This window comes from Leopardus geoffroyi, chromosome C1 (assembly GCF_018350155.1).
Source record: "Leopardus geoffroyi isolate Oge1 chromosome C1, O.geoffroyi_Oge1_pat1.0, whole genome shotgun sequence".
NCBI classification, from domain to species: domain Eukaryota; kingdom Metazoa; phylum Chordata; class Mammalia; order Carnivora; family Felidae; genus Leopardus; species Leopardus geoffroyi.
In genome coordinates, this window is record NC_059328.1 from 200,096,206 (window position 1) to 200,118,934 (window position 22,729).

The following is a 22,729-nucleotide window of genomic DNA, read 5'->3' on the forward strand; positions in this document are numbered from 1 at the left end:
TGTCTCAATATTAGCATTATAGACATTTTTTTAATGTTTGTTTGTTTGTTTGTTTATTTTGAGAGACAGAGAAAACAAAAGTGAGCAGGGGAGAGGCAGAGAAAGAGGGAGAGAGAATCCCAAACAGGCTCCATGCTGTCAGCCACTCAGGCACCCCTCCCAATATTAGCATTATAGATATTTCTGATAGCACAGTAAGATTTACCTGAAGTAAAAACCAAACCAAAAGCAAGCTAACTTCTTGTCCTTTACCTACCTCAGATGCACAATGAGCTTTATTTCCACGCATCTCTAGGTGAGTGTGATAATCCAATCCCCCATATCTTTCAAACTGCACTACATTCTAAATGATACATTCCATTCTTATTTTGTTCCCTGTGGTAGGAATCATACTGTATCTGATATTAGTATGATGCCTTGGCATGATTTCTGCTATTAAGGTACTATTAGTCTAATGAGTGAGCCAAGATTAAAGCATAAAGCACTCAAAAACCACTATTAGCCCACACATCCAGAAGAGAGATAGAAAGGAGAAATAATTGGAGTTTGGGTGATCAGGGAAGGCAAAAGGGTAAGCCTTAGATAAGAGCTTGTCTTTTAATAGACGAGGAGGAGGGGACAGGAGCATGCATGTCCACATGGCAATGAGCATGGGATGTGTGGAAGACATCTGGACACTGCCTCTTTAGGTAAAGGCCTCATACTGCAGAACGCAGTGAACTGAAAGTTGAAGGAATCCTGATCATGAACATCTTGAAAGTAGGATAAAGGGGAGTTGAAACTTAGTAGACCCAAAGAACATTTTAAGGGATTATCTGATGATAAACTATGGGAAGAATTAGAGGTTGGGCTTCCAGAGTGCTCCCCCATCCCACCCCCAAAATAAAAACCTAATGAAGAAATACAGGCACAAAACAATGAGATCTCGAAGCAAGGCACTGCAGGAGGGATGGAAAGGGTGGGGTAACTCCAGGACACATTTCACAAGACAGATTCTGGCTCATGGTTATGGGAGGTGAAGGAAAGGGAGGAGGCATGGATGAGTCAGACGTTTCTAACCTGAGAGACTTCCTGGTGCTGCTGGCACACGTGACAATGGAGAACTTGGATGGGGCAAGACCTGGCAGGAGATGAATGATGCGGGGTTCTGAGCTTCCCAGAACAAAACCTACATTAATTTTGAGCCAATCAAAATAGAACAGGAAACGATTTACTATGGGTGCCTCAACTACTGCAGCTGAATCATGGGAAATCCATTCCCCAGAATGGAATCCGGTCCTCACGTGTTTGCCATCTCTCCCATAGAAACACGCCATGTGCAAAGTCGGAAGCAAAAGCAGGGCCAGAAAAAGCTTGGCTCCTCTGACTTTCACAACCTTTCCCGGTAAGAGGCCTCATAGGCCTATTCAACATGAAACCACACAATAGTTTCCTCTTAACAGTTCAGGTGCTGTAGGTATAGCAACATGCATGGACCCTGCAAACCACCAATTAATCAATAATTTCAATCTTCCTTCTCACATTTTTTCTTGGAGCTGCTAACAAGTAGAAAAACCAATTGAGTTCACTTTTATAGCCATGTTCGATCTTTGGCAGTGCTAACAGGTGGTATGAGGAAGAAAAAGGAAATGCTATAAAACTCAGATGAGCCAGATCTTAGGATTGCCATTGTTGGCAGTCGCGACCTGAACAAAACTACTACCGTATCTGCAGGGAAAACTGTGTTTAAAATCCAGCTTTGGGCGCAAAGCACCCCTGTGAATACGGATAAGTTACTCAACATTTTTGTGCCTCAACTTTGTCATCTTTAAAGTTGGGACAATCCTATCACATAGTTTATAGAGGTGATGTATTAACTAAGGAAATAGATGCAAAGTACTTAGCACAGTCTCTGACACACAGTAAAGTGTTCAATAAATTTGCACCCCTATTATTATTTTTATTGCAACCCTGAAGACAAAAGGTATGCTTTGGAGGCCAAAAGTCATGCTGGGAATGGCAATCTTGCATTTACCAAAGTGATGGAGTCACATCCAGACGGGCAAAATTCAGTATAACCCTGTGCTAGCACAAATTTAGATATAATTCAATTAGCAGTTGGCTCCTGCCTTCCCCTGGGTCATTTGCAGATGTGAGATGGGCTGAATTTCTTCTCTTCTGAGGAGGCAGGGGTATTAGGAAGTGATGGCTCCAGGACACTTGCAGTTTAATCCAAGCTATGGTCATACTTACACAGTATAATTTCCATTGTGCTTTTAGTGGTATTTTCAACCGCTTGAAAAATACTGTTTTTCATTAACTTCATAGAAATGTGGCTCCTTACTTGGCAAGACTGCAATTTTTGGAGACCACTTATCTCATTATGCCAGGGTTTTTTCTGTTCTTGAAAAGTAGTCAGTTCCGCAGTAATTAGGAACTGCTTGCCTGCACTTCATGGGTATGTGCATGTTAAAAGGAGACAAAGATAGCTCGCTGTACATTATAGCTGGGCTTAGTCTAAATGCATTTTGGAGGGTTTGTTTTGTTTGCCTCTGCTCCTAAGCATGGTGTTTCAGCTTTAAAGTTTGTCTCCTGACAAGTTACTGCGTGTACAGATTATAAAAGCTTGGAGCTATTTCAAATGTGGCGCCTCAGCCCATTCTTCTCTATGCAAACAAGAAGCACCTGGCCTGTCTGCCAGGCTTGGGAAGCTTTCCTTACCTGGGACTTATTATTTGCAGAAGCTAGTTACCTAAGCTGTTGATGGCAACACAGGAGGGTGTAAGTGAAAGCAGACAATGCCAAAAGTAAGTATTTTGCTCAGGACGGGTGCCCTCCATGGCAGACGCTGCAGCAGCTACCTAACTCACCCAAGTCCAGACTTCCACAGATGCCCATCAGTCAAGAAAACTATGGAGGGAGCCCTTTGATTCACTAATTATATTTGTTCTGAATGATGTATCAGTCCTACACACATGCCCAGCTATTCTGAGCAGAATGTGCCCACGGGATGACAACTCCTGTTCTCACCACAGCTGAGTTTCAACTGGGGTGTAGCCTGGAGTTTCTTCTTCATTTCTCTGTTGCTCAATTAGCACTGAAGCAGTCACTGTAGCCTGGAAAGGATTTTTAACTCTGTTAAACAGGACGTGATTTCCATGATACTACAATCACTACAGTGATTCATGTAGAGGCAGAATTCTCCACTGAACACTAACATTTAGGATAACTGATTCATATATCGGAATGCACCTCCCCCCCATATTTCTTGATTTCATTTTCTTGATAGACGCAGAGAAGGGGTGCTTAGATTCCAAATTTCTAACTTTTAGTCTACTTTTATGAAACCTAAGTAATGCAACATTATTTAGAAACGAGTACAGTACTGACTCCTCGATGTAAGAAATGTGAGTTCATAAGCTTAAAACCAGAGTCCAGGACGAGACTGCCTGGGTTCATCAAATCTTGACACCACCACTTTTGAACTGTGCAATCTTGGCCAGGTTACTTAATCTCTCTGTTGCACTGGTTGGCTGCACTGGGAATTGAATAACACTGCCATTACCTCCCCAAACATCTGGCACATAGTATGAGATCAAGAAATATTTATTTTTATTATTTATTATTATGAACTCACTTTAATCTTTCAGTACGATAGATATGAAAAACAAAGAAAAACAATAATAATTGTTTTAAAAAAAGAATAAAAATGCCTGAATTCAAACTTTCACTTTGAAGTTTTCCCTCTATACCACAAGACAGGGAAATAAAGTAACTACATCTATACTAGTTTTAGATTCTCTAACTTGCTGTACAGATAGCACCTCTAGTTATAAATTATATTTTATACTCTATTGACTATAGGATGAGTTGAAATTCTGGACACAAAGTTATGTCCAAAGGTACTATGGCTCTATGTATAAGATGGCAAAATACGAGACAAATCTCATGGACAAAGAATAAGTAAAGGTAGTTTCCAAAACCTTTCTCTCCTATCCCACATGATCAAACTTTCGCAAATTACAATCGCCCAGGTTGCCCAGTGTTCTCTTCTGTAAAGTGAGAGGGTACCTTCCTTCTAATAGTTCTCATAAAGTTCTAATAAAAACAATAAACTATTTTTTGGACCGAATTTTGTAAGTTCTGAGAGACTAGCAAAAATACTTCCACTGAACTCTCCTATAAGTCTCTTCTCTCCTACCCACAAACATAAAGACAATCACCTCATAACTAATTATTATTAGTGTATGATCAGAAGTCTATAGTAAAACGTGGTTACACATTCAAAGATGGCGGCGTAGGAGGACGCTGGGCTCACCGCGCGTCCTGCTGATCAATTAGATTCCACCTACACCTGCCTAAATAACCCAGAAAACCGCCAGAGGATTAGCAGAACGGAGTCGCCGGAGCCAAGCGCAGACGAGAGGCCCACGGAAGAGGGTAGGAAGGGCGGCGAGGCGGTGCGCGCTCCACGGACTGGCGGGAGGGAGCCGGGGCGGAGGGGCGGCTCGCCGGCCAAGCAGAGCCCCGGAGTCTGGCGGGCAAAAGCGGAGGGGCCTGACGGACTGTGTTCCGACAGCAAGCGCGACTTAGCGTCTGGGAGGTCATAAGTTAACAGCTCTGCTCAGAAAGCGGGAAGGCTGGAGGACAAAGGGAGGGAGAGCTGCTGAGCCCCCGGACGACAGAGCTCAGTTTGGTGGGGAACAAAGGCGCTCGCCAGCGCCATCTCCCCCGCCCATCCCCCAGCCAAAATCCCAAAGAGAACCAGTTCCTGCCAGGGAACTTCCTCGCTCCGCGCAAACACCCAACTCTGTGCTTCTGCGGAGCCAAACTGCCGGCAGCGGATCTGACTCCCTCCCGCTGCCACAGGGCCCCTCCTGAAGTGGATCACCTAAGGAGAAGCGAGCTAAGCCTGCCCCTCCTGCCCCTGTGCACCTTGCCTACCCACCCCAGCTAATACGCCAGATCCCCAGCATCACAAGCCTGGCAGTGTGCAAGTAGCCCAAACGGGCCACGCCACCCCACAGTGAATCCCGCCCCTAGGAGAGGGGAAGAGAAGGCACACACCAGTCGGACTGTGGCCCCAGCGGTGGGCCGGGGGCAGACATCAGGTCGGAGTGCGGCCCCGCCCACCAACTCCAGTTATACACCACAGCACAGGGGAAGGGCCCTGCAGGTCCTCACCACGCCAGGGACTATCCAAAATGACCAAGCGGAAGAATTCCCCTCAGAAGAATCTCCAGGAAACAACAACAGCTAATGAGCTGATCAAAAATGATTTAAATAATATAACAGAAAGTGAATTTAGAATAATAGTCATAAAATTAATCACCGGGCTTGAAAACAGTATACAGGACAGCAGAGAATCCCTTGCTACAGAGATCAAGGGACTAAGGAACAGTCATGAGGAGCTGAAAAACGCTTTAAATGAAATGCAAAACAAAATGGAGACCACCACAGCTCGGATTGAAGAGGCAGAGGAGAGAATAGGTGAACTAGAAGATAAAGTTATGGAAAAAGAGGAAGCTGAGAGAAAGAGAGATAAAAAAATCCAGGAGTATGAGGGGAAAATTAGAGAACTAAGTGATACACTAAAAAGAAATAATATACGCATAATTGGTATCCCAGAGGAGGAAGAGAGAGGGAAAGGTGCTGAAGGGGTACTTGAAGAAATAATAGCTGAGAACTTCCCTGAACTGGGGAAGGAAAAAGGCATTGAAATCCAAGAGGCACAGAGAACTCCCTTCAGACGGAACCTGAATCGATCTTCTGCACGACATATCATAGTGAAACTGGCAAAATACAAGGATAAAGAGAAAATTCTGAAAGCAGCAAGGGGTAAACGTGCCCTCACATATAAAGGGAGACCTATAAGACTCGTGACTGATCTCTCTTTTGAAACTTGGCAGGCCAGAAAGAATTGGCACGAGATTTTCAGTGTGCTAGACAGAAAAAATATGCAGCCGAGAATCCTTTATCCAGCAAGTCTGTCATTTAGAATAGAAGGAGAGATAAAGGTCTTCCCAAACAAACAAAAACTGAAGGAATTTGTCACCACTAAACCAGCCCTACAAGAGATCCTAAGGGGGACCCTGTGAGACAAAATACCAGAGACATCACTACAAGCATAAAACATACAGACATCATAATGACTCTAAACCCGTATCTTTCTATAATAACACTGAATGTAAATGGATTAAATGCACCAACCAAAAGACATAGGGTATCAGAATGGATAAAAAAACAAGACCCATCTATTTGCTGTCTACAAGAGACTCATTTTAGACCTGAGGACACCTTTAGATTGAGAGTGAGGGGATGGAGAACTATTTATCATGCTACTGGAAGCCAAAAGAAAGCTGGAGTAGCCATACTTATATCAGACAAACTAGACTTTAAATTAAAGGCTGTAACAAGAGATGAAGAAGGACATTATATAATAGTTACAGGGTCTATCCATCAGGAAGAGCTAACAATTATAAATGTCTATGTGCCGAATACCAGAGCCCCCAAATATATAAAACAACTACTCATAAACATAAGCAACCTTATTGATAAGAATGTGGTAATTGCAGGGGACTTTAACACCCCACTTACAGAAATGGATAGATCATCTAGACACACGGTCAATAAAGAAACAAGGGCCCTGAATGAGACATTGGATCAGATGGACTTGACAGATATATTTAGAACTCTGCATCCCAAAGCAACAGAATATACTTTCTTCTCGAGTGCACATGGAACATTCTCCAAGATAGATCATATACTGGGTCACAAAACAGCCCTCCATAAGTTTACCAGAATTGAAATTATACCATGCATACTTTCAGACCACAATGCTATGAAGCTTGAAATCAACCACAGAAAAAAGTCTGGAAAACCTCCAAAAGCATGGAGGTTAAAGAGCACCCTACTAACGAATGAGTGGGTCAACCAGGCAATTAGAGAAGAAATAAAAAAATATATGGAAACAAACGAAAATGAAAATACAACAATCCAAACGCTTTGGGACGCAGCGAAGGCAGTCCTGAGAGGAAAATACATTGCAATCCAGGCCTATCTCAAGAAACAAGAAAAATCCCAAATACAAAATCTAACAGCACACCTAAAGGAAATGGAAGCAGAACAGCAAAGGCAGCCTAAACCCAGCAGAAGAAGAGAAATAATAAAGATCAGAGCAGAAATAAACAATATAGAGTCTAAAAAAACTGTAGAGCAGATCAACGAAACCAAGAGTTGGTTTTTTGAAAAAATAAACAAAATTGACAAACCTCTAGCCAGGCTTCTCAAAAAGAAAAGGGAGATGACCCAAATAGATAAAATCATGAATGAAAATGGAATTATTACAACCAATCCCTCAGAGATACAAACAATTATCAGGGAATACTATGAAAAATTATATGCCAACAAATTGGACAACCTGGAAGAAATGGACAAATTCCTGAACACCCACACTCTTCCAAAACTCAACCAGGAGGAAATAGAAAGCTTGAACAGACCCATAACCAGCGAAGAAATTGAATCGGTTATTAAAAATCTCCCAACAAATAAGAGTCCAGGACCAGATGGCTTCCCAGGGGAGTTCTACCAGACGTTTAAAGCAGAGATAATACCTATCCTTCTCAAGCTATTCCAAGAAATAGAAAGGGAAGGAAAACTTCCAGACTCATTCTATGAAGCCAGTATTACTTTGATTCCTAAACCAGACAGAGACCCAGTAAAAAAAGAGAACTACCGGCCAATATCCCTGATGAATACGGATGCAAAAATTCTCAATAAGATACTAGCAAATCGAATTCAACGGCATATAAAAAGAATTATTCACCATGATCAAGTGGGATTCATTCCTGGGATGCAGGGCTGGTTCAACATTCGCAAATCAATCAACGTGATACATCACATTAACAAAAAAAAAGAGAAGAACGATATGATCCTGTCAATCGATGCAGAAAAGGCCTTTGACAAAATCCAGCACCCTTTCTTAATAAAAACCCTTGAGAAAGTCGGGATAGAAGGAACATACTTAAAGATCATAAAAGCCATTTATGAAAAGCCCACAGCTAACATCATCCTCAACGGGGAAAACCTGAGAGCTTTTTCCCTGAGATCAGGAACACGACAGGGATGCCCACTCTCACCGCTGTTGTTTAACATAGTGCTGGAAGTTCTAGCATCAGCAATCAGACAACAAAAGGAAATCAAAGGCATCAAAATTGGCAAAGATGAAGTCAAGCTTTCGCTCTTTGCAGATGACATGATATTATACATGGAAAATCCGATAGACTCCACCAAAAGTCTGCTAGAATTGATACATGAATTCAGCAAAGTTGCAGGATACAAAATCAATGTACAGAAATCAGTTGCATTCTTATACACTAACAATGAAGCAACAGAAAGACAAATAAAGAAACTGATCCCATTCACAATTGCACCAAGAAGCATAAAATACCTAGGAATAAATCTAACCAAAGATGTAAAGGATCTGTATGCTGAAAACTATAGAAAGCTTACGAAGGAAATTGAAGAAGATTTAAAGAAATGGAAAGACATTCCCTGCTCATGGATTGGAAAAATAAATATTGTCAAAATGTCAATACTACCCAAAGCTATCTACACATTCAATGCAATCCCAATCAAAATTGCACCAGCATTCTTCTCGAAACTAGAACAAGCAATCCTAAAATTCATATGGAACCACAAAAGGCCCCGAATAGCCAAAGGAATTTTGAAGAAGAAGACCAAAGCAGGAGGCATCACAATCCCAGACTTTAGCCTATACTACAAAGCTGTCATCATCAAGACAGCATGGTATTGGCACAAAAACAGACACATAGACCAATGGAATAGAATAGAAACCCCAGAACTAGACCCACAAACGTATGGTCAACTCATCTTTGACAAAGCAGGAAAGAACATCCAATGGAAAAAAGACAACCTCTTTAACAAATGGTGCTGGGAGAACTGGACAGCAACATGCAGAAGGTTGAAACTAGACCACTTTCTCACACCATTCACAAAAATAAACTCAAAATGGATAAAGGACCTGAATGTGAGACAGGAAACCATCAAAACCTTAGAGGAGAAAGCAGGAAAAGACCTCTCTGACCTCAGCCGTAGCAATCTCTTACTCGACACATCCCCAAAGGCAAAGGAATTAAAAGCAAAAGTGAATTACTGGGACCTTATGAAGATAAAAAGCTTCTGCACAGCAAAGGAAACAACCAACAAAACTAAAAGGCAACCAACGGAATGGGAAAAGATATTTGCAAATGACATATCGGACAAAGGGCTAGTATCCAGAATCTATAAAGAGCTCACCAAACTCCACACCCGCAAAACAAATAACCCAGTGAAGAAATGGGCAGAAGACATGAATAGACACTTCTCTAAAGAAGACATCCGGATGGCCAACAGGCACATGAAAAGATGTTCAGCATCGCTCCTTATCAGGGAAATACAAATCAAAACCACACTCAGGTATCACCTCACGCCAGTCAGAGTGGCCAAAATGAACAAATCAGGAGACTATAGATGCTGGCGAGGATGTGGAGAAACGGGAACCCTCTTGCACTGTTGGTGGGAATGCAAATTGGTGCAGCCGCTCTGGAAAACAGTGTGGAGGTTCCTCAGAAAATTAAAAATAGACCTACCCTATGACCCAGCAATAGCACTGCTGGGAATTTATCCAAGGGATACAGGAGTACTGATGCATAGGGGCACTTGTACCCCAATGTTCATAGCAGCACTCTCAACAATAGCCAAATTATGGAAAGAGCCTAAATGTCCATCAACTGATGAATGGATAAAGAAATTGTGGTTTATATACACAATGGAATACTATGTGGCAATGAGAAAAAATGAAATATGGCCTTTTGTAGCAACGTGGATGGAACTGGAGAGTGTGATGCTAAGTGAAATAAGCCATACAGAGAAAGACAGATACCATATGGTTTCACTCTTATGTGGACCCTGAGAAACGTAACAGGAACCCATGGGGGAGGGGGAGGAAAAAAGGAAAAAAAAAAAAAAAAAAGAGGTTAGAGTGGGAGAGAGCCAAAGCATAAGAGACTGTTAAAAACTGAGAACAAACTGAGGGTTGATGGGGGGTGGGAGGGAGGAGAGGGTGGGTGATGGGTATTGAGGAGGGCACCTTTTGGGATGAGCACTGGGTGTTTTATGGAAACCAATTTGGACAATAAATTTCATATATTATAAAAAATAAAAAAAAAAAATAAAAAAAAAAAATAAAACGTGGTTATTCGTCTCCCTTTGGATAGTGTGTTTTTGCAGACCCTTTAAAAAATTAGGTCTCTGAGATACTTGTCACGTGATTTTTTTCAAGGTCCCCCCACCCCCGCCCATAATTTAGTGAAACTATAAGAGCTCTCCAAGATTTTTTCCATGAATCTCTAAATCCTATCAGGTAGCACCAATTAAGACTACTCACTCACACACCTTATATTTCTGTCTTGTAAATTTTGTAAGAGAAACTTATTATATAGCTTAAAACTCCTTATAAACAAGAAATTAATAGAAATAAGTTGTTGAAAGAAGCTAATAAACTTTTATCACTATCATTCGTGAATTGATAATTAGCATCTTAAACCAGAATAGTTCAAAGAGTATTTGTCCTTATGTGCTGAATGCATTATTTCTGAACTCCATGCTACCTAAAATAGGCAAGAATACATAAATTTCAAGAGTATACAATGGACTAAATCTATCATAAAGAACTAATATACACATGAGATGAAGAGAACAAAATTATGCTGCTTTTATAAACAACCTAATAAAATATCATCAACAACTCTACATAATAACTTGAGCAAAAGTCCTTTAGAAATGGTAAGTTGCTATTCAAATGCAAGGAATTGTTCATTCCAGTATCAAGAGTTTAAATGCTTTACACTAATTTAATTGATATTCTCTTTTGAATTATTCTATTGTGTATGAATCAAGTAGATTCCATGATGGCTACCATCTTACTTCTTAAGACTGAGTGACTGAAAAACATTTATTTTTAAAAGTCACCAGCTCATTATTCTCTTTACAAATAATTCAGCATACTATTCTTTTATATAGTAAATTACCAAGATTTATCTGAAATACAATCAGATTTATAGAAATTTAGTCTATGAGAAGCTTTTTAGGAGATGGCTGCTCTGTGAAACATGATGCATCTCACTTAACCTTTACTCCTCTACCAACAAAACTGGCTTCAGGGTTTAAGAACAAAAGCAAAGGGGCGCCTGGGTGGCTCAGTCGGTTAAGCGTCCGACTTCAGCTCAGGTCACGATCTCATGGTCCGTGAGTTCGAGCCCCGTGTCGGGCTCTGGGCTGATGGCTCAGAGCCTGAAGCCTGCTTAAGATTCTGTGTCTTCCTCTCTCTCTGCCCCTCCCCCGTTCATGCTCTGTCTCTCTCTGTCTCAAAAATAAATAAACGTTAAAAAAAAAAATTAAAAAAAAAAAAAAGAACAAAAGCGAAAACAGGGGTGCCTGGGTGGCTTAGTCGGTTAAGCGCCTGACTTCGGATCAGGTCATATCTCATGGTTCAAGAGCTCTCTGCTGTCAGTCTAGAGCCTGGGGCCTGCTTTGGATTCTGTCTCTCCCTCTTTCTCTGCCCCTCCCTCGCTCATGCTCTCTCTCCCTCTCTCTGTCTCTCAAAAATAAATAAAAACATTTAAAAAATTTTTTAAAAAAAGAATGAAAGCAAAAACACTGGTTAGATCATTGGGGTTCTCATCTTCCTCCCCTCCCCCACCCAGTTCTGAGGACTTTTCTGTGTCTTTCCTGAATCTCCATTCTGGATCCAAAAGAAAATAATGGCCTGAGTTGGGCGCCGTGCCCATTTTATAACTTGATGATGACTAAAAATAGCTGGAGTAGCACTAATTGGAAAGCAATGTTCTTTTAAATTAAATGTGTTGATGCATTTGCACCACTCATATCAGTCCTGAGGAGAGATAAGAGATTTTTACAGTACCCTGGATTTCATTCGTTCAGTTCATCAGATACCGGTCTATGGTTTTTGTGACAATATAAAAGTAAAGGATGATCTAGCTTGAGACTGATACTTGTTTGTGTCGTACAAACCATGGTGAGATTTATGAGGTGAACAATAAATGAGTCAAAATTTTATAAAAATTAATTTTATAAAAATTAAAATGCATTCTGGCTTCTACATGCTTCATAGTTTTTTAGATAAATATTACAGGCTCACCCTTCTAACCAGTTAAAAAAGCTGGAGAAAAAAACAGGCTAAGTATTTATACAAATACTACCAGGTAGAAATACTATTAAAACAAATTTAGAAGAAAACACTCCATAGTATCAAAATAAATTTTAACTGTAATCCAAAAATTAGGGAAACAAATTTACTTACAAGTTGGTTTTGCTCTTGGAGGAAATTTGGTCCGGGTAATAGCCAAAATTATGAAGATAATGACTGGCCATAAAATCAAGACAAGTGTCCAAAGCTGCAAAATAATAATAGGAAAAAATGTTAATTACACTGCTGAACCAAAACTTGACAAGAAGTACAACATATTATAAACTTCCAACACAAATCAGATATTTGCTTGCAAATGCTATTAATAAGAAAGGAAAGAGAGATTTTTAAAAGTGCAAGAGATCTCGAAATGAACACAAGAATGCCTTTTCCAGGCTTAAAACCTTAAAATGAGCTTCTGAAGCCTCCTTTCCAGTCAGTCATCTCTCATGACTGTCCCAAGAGTGATGATCTTAAAATTCAAATCTGAGCAGTAATTTCTCTGCTTAAAAATCTTTTCATTGCTTGTTGGATAAGGTTCAACATTCTAAACAGGGCATACAAAATCCCAAATAATTTCAACCTAGGCTTATCTTACCACTTCCAATGTCAACATTCTATGGCCAGCCATAAAGATTAGTGTGACACCGGATAATGGCTCAATAAACATTAGTAAATGAATGAATGAATAAGTAAGTCAATGAGTAAACAGGAACTTAAAGTACTATACAAGCCCCCTATACCACTATAAATAGTATCTTGTGTCTGCTTTTATCATAGAACTTATACTCTTACTATCTATCTATCTATCTATCTATCTACCTACCTACCTACCTACCTACCTACCTACCTACCTACCTACTTACCTGTATATATATATTTTGCTTGGCTTACAATAAATTGGTGATTCTTTTATGGCAGGAACAGTGTCTTATTCGTTTCTGAATTTCCACTGGTATAAAACAGATGCTCAATAAATGTAATTATTTAATCAAAATTTCTATTAGGGAATTTCATTGTAAGACACTTCAGGAGTGGCTTTTCTCCTCACATACACATGATTCAGTTCATAAGATGTGAACTACTTAGTGTTACATATATAAAAAACTGGTTCCAGACCAGTAACATGTATACTCAAGAACATCAACTGTGATATGCAAACAGTTACACTGCTCAAACGAAACTGTACAGAACAAACTGTGCCTATACTTAATAAAGTTTAAATTGGACTTTAAATTAAAGTTTTTATCTGGTTATGCAGACTTGTTACCATTTCTTCCCAACTTGCCACAGCTTCAGAGATAATTTCTGACAAATCTCGGACTACTGCCTGGGTTCTTCAAATATCCAAAACAATCAAGACCCATTCAATTACTGATCCTTAAGTAATTATGAAAATCTCCATTGTGTGTCTATAGCACTGCTGTCCTTTCTGAGAGGCCTGTCACCAACTTCTTAAACTGCAGGTTTAAAGGCAAGTTTTTAGCAAATGGAAGAAAGCAGATATAAGAAATCCTAGGGTACGTGGTTTAATCACAGCTGAAAAGCTCCCAGTCTAAACAGCTTAATCTGTAGCAGTGCCTCTCAAGCATTAATGTGCACACCAAATCACCTATGAATCGTGTACACATGTAGATTCAGATGCAGCAGATCTGAGGTGGGGCGGAAATCCTGCATTTCTTTTTTTTTTTTTTTTTTTAATGTTTATTTATTTTTGAGAGAGAGAGAGAGAGACAGAGTGTGAGCAGGGGAGGGGCAGAGAGAGAGGGAGACACAGAATCGGAAGCAGGCTCCAGGCTCTGAGCTGTCAGCCCAGAGCCCGACGCGGGGCTTGAACTCACAGACTGTGAGGTCATGACCTTAGCTGAAGTCGGACGCTTAACCGACTGAGCCACCCAGGCGCCCCATCCTGCATTTCTAACAAGCTGCAGATGTGTGATGCTGAGGCTGCTATCCATGAACCATACTTGGAGGAGAACAGTTCTAAATGTATGCCATCTTACCTAACTAGCAAGATTGTTTATAAAGTCCTAGATTATTTTTGTTGGAGAGTTCCTTTGACATCATCTAGCGGATAGAATTCAGGACGCTTGTAAACTTGGATAGGAAAAAAAAAAAAGATTACATTTTTACTTTCTCTACCTTTTAAATGAAATTTAGCATTTCCCTTAATGATTAACGGAGACAACGAACCACAACGTTATTAGACGTGCTTGTGACTCTGTCACAAATAAAATCCACAGATATTTTTAAATCACTTTAGTGTTGCTGTTGCAGATATCTCAAAGTTCTGTTCCTACTCATGGTGACATTAAAAATTACAGTAGTTATGGGGTCACTTTGTTTATTTATTTGTTTGCTTATTGCTATACCAAAGAAACACATACTACCATTATCATAAATTTGCTTCTTAATCCCTTAATAACTGAATTTCAATATAATTGGTTTTATTGGTAATTCTATTTATTTTATTGATTTAAAAGCATTATTCTTAGGAGGGCCATAGGCTTTACCAGGCTGCCAAAGACATCCAAGGCACAGCAGAGGCTGAGAAGCCTGGGTCTGATCCAACTTTCTTTTTTGTTCTCTGAGGTGCAGAAGGTTAGCACATCATTATCCATTAATTTACCCAAAGTCACATACCCAGTTGGGGAGTAGAACAGGGGGTAAGGATCTGAATATAAAGATACTTAGGCTAGATTTTTTTTTTAAACAGCATCTTAATCTGAGGAACAATAATGCCTTACAGAAAGTATACCAGAAAAATATGAATGCTATAGAAAAATATTAAGAGTTATTCTAGCCTAGTCTCAGATACATTAAAAAATTAGAGTCTGTTTTTCAAAGACCTAGATACAAGTACCATTTTTATTCTATTTGACTTATTTCAAATGTTGACTATAAAGAGTTAGGATTAAAAATGTTAATGTTTGTGGATTTCTTGGTTTTATACTTGAGGCCACAGTTATTCTTTTTCAACGTTTATTTATTTTTGGGACAGAGAGAGACAGAGCATGAACGGGGGAGGGGCAGAGAGAGAGGGAGACACAGAATCGGAAACAGGCTCCAGGCTCCGAGCCATCAGCCCAGAGCCTGACGCGGGGCTCGAACTCACGGACCGCGAGATCGTGACCTGGCTGAAGTCGGACACTCAACCGACTGCGCCACCCAGGCGCCCCACAGTTATTCTTTTTTTAAAAAAAAGATTCATCTCAGTAGGTTTAGTGCCTCATAGTTACTTTTAGGAGCATCTATTCATTTTCTATAGCAACCTCATGAGAATTCAGTGAGTAACGGAGACCAAGTGAACCAGCACAAATGTATATTCACATTCAAATAAGGGGCATATGTCATGGGATATCTTTAAATTCTCTTTTGATTGATCTAATTTAATGTTTCCATGAGGATGTTTTGATAAATTTTGAAATTAATTTTAGACACAATTTAAATCCAGACAAAACTATAATCTAGATCAGAATAGTTTAAGACAATTTGGACTCTATTATAGGTAAAAACTACAGTAAGCCCATAAATAATCCATTATCATAAGATTTCCCCCAGGATCTCAGGTCAGAGAGGTTTGGAGAACATTTCTGTTTACTGCATTTTAGAAGGATAATAAACACAAAGCCCTCCACACTGTGATCTTGGGAATGTTAAGGTTGACAAGTTAATCACAAAAGCAAAAAATAAACAAAATTTAAATTTTCACAGCAGCAGGATTGCTCCCGACACCATTCTAAATATTATCATAAACAACCTAGAAGCAAATGCAGTGTCAAGGATCCAAATACTAAACCAATGAGCCATGATTCATTTTTGTTTATTTGGAGAAAACTGGTATATTGATTTTACACATATAGATATTAGGCCCACTCAAAAACTAAAGGAAAAGCAGTTTTTAAAAGGTTCGTTTTTTTCTAACATTTTAATTATCTCACATTTGCCTCTTTACCTCATCTGCGTTCCACCCCCTACCCTGTGTTCTTGACCTCCAAAGGCATATGCACCCTGAGTAGTTTAAAATTCCTTAGTGGGCTGTGGCATGTGTCTCTTTTTATTTCTCCAGGGCTTACTTTCCACTGATTTGTCCCATTCTGTTCTCTTTCTCTTCCCTTTCCCTTCCTGAACAATTCAGTGCCTAAAAATCCTTTTGGTGAGGCCAGGATGTCTAGTCCACACTAGTACTGAGGGCACCACCGTAACACAGTGAAGAAGGTGGATCCCTAGCAAGGTGTAGAGAAATGCACAGTGCAGCAGTCAGACCTGGGAGGTCAGAACCCAAGTAGCATAAGGAAGGTGTTTATTCAGGGCAAGGAACAGGTGATTAGTTTCACACAGGGAAGTTGACCAAAAAAGTAAATACATTACCCACAAGAGGGGCCAGGTTTCTCATTATCCATCAAGGGAATTTTAACATGAAAAAAGAAGAAAAGAGAATGCTATAGTGTTGGGTTAAAATTAAAGATACAGGTATGAACTCCTGGTTTCCAAAATGCATAAAGAGACATAAAACAGAGCTACAAATGTGTGGGTATAACTTCTTTGGTTATTTTTTTCTGGTTTCACAAACTGTTTCTGCCTTATCATGTAGTTTCTCTGTCCCAACCCTGGAAATATCCATTCTCCCAAGAAACCCTAGCTTCTTTTAGTAGGCATCTGAGAGCTAGGTGTACTCATTGCTATTAGAATATCACTGTTTTCATGCCTATAGACACAGTGATAGGTATACGATAGGTAAGTAGGTAGGTAGGTAAATCAATTGATCAATAAGATACACTGCTTAGAGAATGTTGAAAATGATGGAGACATCAATAGAACCAGCCTATCACAAATTCGAGCATGAAATTTGACCCATTGGCAACATTAAAAAAACATTATGACAATAAAAGATTATATCTAACTGAATAAACTGGAATTCTGAGTCTATGTAGGTATAAATAAATACATAAGCAAACAAATAGATAAACTGAAAGTTTAATGAGGTATAGTCTCAAAAGGATTTCTCCACAAAATGGGACAAATTGACATCATACACCTTCTGATGTGAGGCAATGGTGCAAGAACACAGCATCACTTGTGTAGTATTCCTGTCAAAGATAAATAACCAGAGCCTAAAAATAAGGAAATAACAGATACTCTACAAAACAACTAGTCTTAAATGTTCAAAATGTGTCAGGGTCATGAATGTCAAGGAAAGACTAACAAACTGTTACAGACTGAGGGATTCCAGAGACATGAAAACTAGATTCAGAACGTGATTCTGAACTGGAATCTTTTGTTATAAAAGACATGGTTGGGACAACTGATGAAGCTTGAATTGTGTCCAAAAATTTGATGGTGATATTGGGTCATGAGGTGAATGTCCTTCTTTGTAAAACAGGCACACTGAAGTATCCAAGGTGATGGGGCATCACTCTCTACTGACTCTAGAAAGAATATTATTTATACTATTTTTGCAACTTTTCTTTACATTTGAAATTTTTTCAATACAAAAATTAGAAATTATTTTAAAAATAATTCTTTTTAAAAATTGAGAGGCTGGCACAAGAACAGACACTCAGATCAATGGAACAGAATAGAGAACCCAGAAATGGACCCACAAATGTATGGCCAACTAATCTTTGACAAAGCAGGAAAGAATATCCAACGGAATAAAGACAGTCTCTTCAGCAAATGGTGTTGGTAAGACTGGACAGCTACATGCAGAAGAATGAGCCTGGACCACTTTCTTACACCAGACACAAAAATAAATCCAAAATGGGTGAAAGACCTAAATGTAAGACAGGAAGCCATCAAAATCCTCGAGGAGAAAGCAGGCAAAAACCTCTTTGATCTTGGCCGCAGCAACTTGTAACTCAACACATCTCCAGAGGCAAGGGAAACAAAAGCAAAAATGAACTACTGGGACCTCATCAAAATAAAAAGCTTCTGCACAGCGAAAGAAACAATCAGCAAAACTAAAAGGCAACTGACAGAATGGGAAAAGATATTTGCAAATGACATAACAGATAAAGGGTTAGTATCCAAAATCTATAAAAAACTTATCAAACCCAACACCCAAAAAACAAAGAATCCAGTGAAAAAATGGGCAAAAGACATCAATAGACACTTCTCCAAAGAAGGCATCCAGATGCCCAAACGACACATGAAACAATGCTCAACATCACTCATCATCAGGGAAATACAAATCAAAACCACAATGAGATACCACCTGACACCTGTCAGAATGGCTCACATTAACAACTCAGGCAACAACAGATGTTGGCAAGGATGCGGAGAAAAAGGATCTCTTTTGCGTTGTTGGCGCAGAAAACAGTATGGCGGTTCCTCAAAAAACTAAAAATAGAATCACCCTACGACCCAGCAATTGCACTACTAGGCATCTATCCACAGGATACAAGTGTGCTCTTTCGAAGGGACACATACACCCCAATGTTTATAGCAGCACTATCAACAATAGCCAAAGTATGGAAAGAGCCAAATGTCCATCAACGGATGAATGGATAAAGAAAATGTGGTATATATATATATACATAATGGAGTATTACTTGGCAATCAAAAGAATGAAATCTTGCCATTTGCAACTACAGATGGAACTGGAGGGTATTATGCTAAGTGAAATTAGTCAGAGAAAGACAAAAATCATATGAATTCACTCATATGAGGACTTTAAAAGACAAAACGGATGAACATAAGGGAAGGGAAACAAAAATAATATAAAAACAGGGAGGGGGACAAAACAGAAGAGACTCATAAATATGAAGAATAAACTGAGGGTTACTGGAGGGGTTGTGGGAGGGGGGATGGGCTAAATGGTTAAGGGACACTAAGGAATCTACTCCTGAAATCATTGTTGCACTATATGCTAACTAATTTGGATGTAAATCTTGAAAAATAAAAAATAAAATTAAATAAATAAATAAAGACTGTATGTTTTTATATTTCTTGAGCAAGTACCCAGGAGTAGACTTGTTGGATTATATAGTAAATGTATGTTTACCTTGTAATAAATTACCAAATTATTTTTCCAAAAAAAAAAAATCGAGAGGCAATTTTTAAATGATAGCACAAAAGAAGAAATGAGAGTCAAGAAAAGAGATAAAAACAAACATATTTCATATCCAGGAATGCTATCCTAGGTGGTAAGGTTTAGGAAATTAATGGTGATGGCAGAATACATTTCAATGACCTTGAGGTCAGCAAAGTCATCTACTCAAAACTTCAAGTTTAAATCTTAAGAAGTTTCCAGAATTAACCAAATATTAGTTCACTCCAAAAATTTCATTTAGAGCTGATCTGTAGCACCTGTTAACTAATTTGCATTACCTAGTAACATTAGTCTCTGCATTTGCTAAGAACCATTGTTTCAAATCTTTGAAAACTTCTCAAATCTAATTTTTTGAAAAATCTGAGCAAAGCACATAATTTCAACGTTAGGTAATTCATACGGCATTACTTTGTCAGAACCTTTCATTCTAATTACTGCTAGTCCATCTGATTCTACTTGTATCCACCAGTTTTATTACTCTTAAAAATCACTTTCACTCAATGTAAATAAGAAAATAAGATACCAATGAATTTTAAATTATTAAGTGTTACCATATATTTAAAATTTTGAGGACTTCTACTACTATTTGAATACCTTTAAATGGAGCATTCATGCTCTAGTCTTCATCCCAAATGTCACCATCCCTTACTGCCTTATGCTTGGCCACTCCACATAATCATATTACTTGTCTTTCCTGCATAGACTTGCACTAGAATGGTTTGAAGTTCGTTATGTCCAAAATGAATGACACTGAATGTCAGCACAATTTCCAAACTGCAATGGGGATTCTTTTGCCTACCTCTGAAAAATCAATAAAAATAAAATGTTTCAGATGAAAATGATGAATCATGGTCTTGGAGAGTCTTACATTCATAGTACAACAAAAAATTATCGGGGCGCCTGGGTGGCTCAGTCAGTTAAGCTTCTGACTTCAGCTCAGGTCATGATCTCACGGTTTGTGAGTTCGAGCTCCACGTCAGGCTCTGTGCTGACAGCTCAGAGCCTGGAGCCTGCTTCAGATTCTGTGTCTCTTTCTCTCTCTGCCCTCCCCCACTTGTGTTCTGTCTCTATCAAAAATAAATAAATGTAAAAATTTTTTTAATAAAAAATAAAAAAAATAAATAAAAGGAAGATAAGGCAAGGGGAGTAGAGCCTAAAACCTAAAAGATGAAAAAGGGTCAGACAGAAGAGAGGATATCTGTGTTGGATGGAATGTGAAAAAGAAGTGGGAGTCTTTCAAGCAGAGGAAACATATGGGTAGAGACCCACAGATGGGAAAGAGGGTGGAATATTCCAGGAAAAGAAATAAGTCCAGAATGACTGGTACATGAAAAGTTAGGGAAAACATCTTTGCCATATGGTTATCCAGCATCCACTTGAGTGCTTCTAGTGACTAGAAGTTCACTATTTCAAGAAACTTCATTATTGGACAACTCACATTGCCTCATGGGTTTGTTTGTTTGTTTGTTTGTTTTTGCTCATATCAAGGCGACATCTTCATTCCCACATCTGACACTCATTCATCTTAGTTTGGCCTCTTCTTCCACATGAGAATTCTCCAAGTATTTGAAGAGAGACAAAGTCCCCTCTCCTCCTGGGTACCAATGCCAGTTCCCTCAACAATTCTCTGTTAAATATGATTTCAAAATATCCTCCCTGGGATAAATTCTTGGCAAGTGGTCTTATAATTAATATCAATTCAATATAGTATTCCAAATAAATAATAGTTAATAATATTTATTGGCTGCTTAGATTATGCAAGATACTATGTTAAACACTTAATGTGCATTATCTCATTTAATATAATCACCCCATTTCCTCTTGCATATGGGAAATCAGAATCTTAAAGAGATTAAATAAACCTTCATTCCTTAAGCCACTAAATGGTAGAGCTGGTGTCTGAACGCAGGGAGCCTGGGTTCCGCACCTGCAGAGTTAAGCATTAAGCTGTGTAGCCAAAGCACTATAGGATATATTACTAGTTCTCTTTGATCACAATACCATAATTTTTATCAGTTCAGTGTATAAGAGCATTGAAAATCATTTAAAGGTTTTCCTGTAACCTAAAACCATAACTTTTTTATTACAAACGTGCAAGTAAAAATTGCCCAACCTTCCATGTATAAAGTACACTGTTCCTTCCTTTTCCATTCTTTTACTTTTGCATTGTCCCAGGGATGACTGTTGCTTGGTAATAAGAAGATTCCACGGTTCACATTCTGAAGTAAGAGGTTGGTATTTTAGATCTGGAATAAACCTTAGTTCCACCCCCAAAACAAGCAAATACAAGTGGCAAAGCTCTCAGTTAACTAGGCTTTCTGCTACTGGGCTTTTCTGCCATCTATGGAAATGACTCATCTAAAAACTGGGATCAAGTACATCTTCTGAAATTATCATACATTTTGGAGATTATCATACATTTTGGAGATTGGTAAATCTTCTATGATGCATATTAAAACAACAGTTTTTTATTGGACTTTAAGCTAATTTATTTCTATATTCCTCTCTTTTCTAAAACGTCTTTATCTCATTTGCTCTTCATTGACAGACTAAACTAACAAAATGGGCATGCCTGCTATATAACAGGCACCAATATAAACAGGTAGATCTAAATTTTCTTTGAACAATTAAAAGGGATTAAAGGAATAAATGATACAGACCCAGAAAAGGAAAAAGGGCCTACAATATTTGGTCAGGTTGTTGCCTGAATTGTTCAGGACCTAGTTCATTTTAATCTGATTTATAACTAAATTTGACATGACAGCTTAATCCTAAATTGCTTTAATCAAACAATTATTTTAATATACAGACCAACCTGCTCCAAAGTTTTGAAGTGGGGACTTTCTCTCTCTCTAGACACTGTGAGGGGAGGTCATATGAGCAAGGTGAGGATTGGGAAGGAGTGTCAAACTTGATCCAAAGTGTTAGAAATCAATCAAGTTGTGGGAATGTCTGTGACAGAAAAACTAGTTCTATCACCAACTGAGCTAAAGTGTGATCCACTAGCCAAACAGTTAGGTTAAAATAAACAGCTCAAAGTAATTCTCTTTCTTCCATACTAAGTCTGGAATTAGATTCCACTTCTGTAGAGATCTGAAATCATTCCTTGATATGGCTACTTAAAACTCCTCTTCTTAATGAAAGATAATTCTGATCTTGCACTATCTAGTCTTTCATGCTGCAGCCTCTACTGTCCCAGGACTCAGTTTCCTATCATCAACTAGCATCTCATTAGGTGAGCCTCCCTGTTGCTAACCATCTCCAGTGGAATCTTCATTTTTGCATTATTTCTAGAGTTAAATTACAAGCCCAGCAGGATAGCAACTGCATCTAATTGATTTTCTCTATTACCTAACATTTCCGTTGGTGCTTAGTGTATTTTTTTCATACTTCCTTTAGCTTGCTTTTTCTTTTTTCTTCTTTTTTGGCCA

The 22,729-nt window shown here is 38.8% G+C and overlaps 1 protein-coding gene across 3 annotated transcripts in view; it reads right to left on the reverse strand.

Moving 5' to 3' along the window:
* ABCA12 (ATP binding cassette subfamily A member 12) overlaps positions 1–22,729 on the reverse strand; it is a 281,717-nt gene that overhangs the window by 156,145 nt on the left and 102,843 nt on the right. For all 3 annotated transcript variants that reach the window (XM_045481142.1, XM_045481141.1, XM_045481140.1), the window contains exon 2: positions 12,362–12,455. Coding sequence is in view for 2 of the 3 variants with exons in the window: in XM_045481141.1 (XP_045337097.1) it covers positions 12,362–12,455 (94 nt within the window). In the remaining variant the exon portion in view is untranslated. The remainder of the gene's footprint in view (positions 1–12,361; positions 12,456–22,729) is intronic.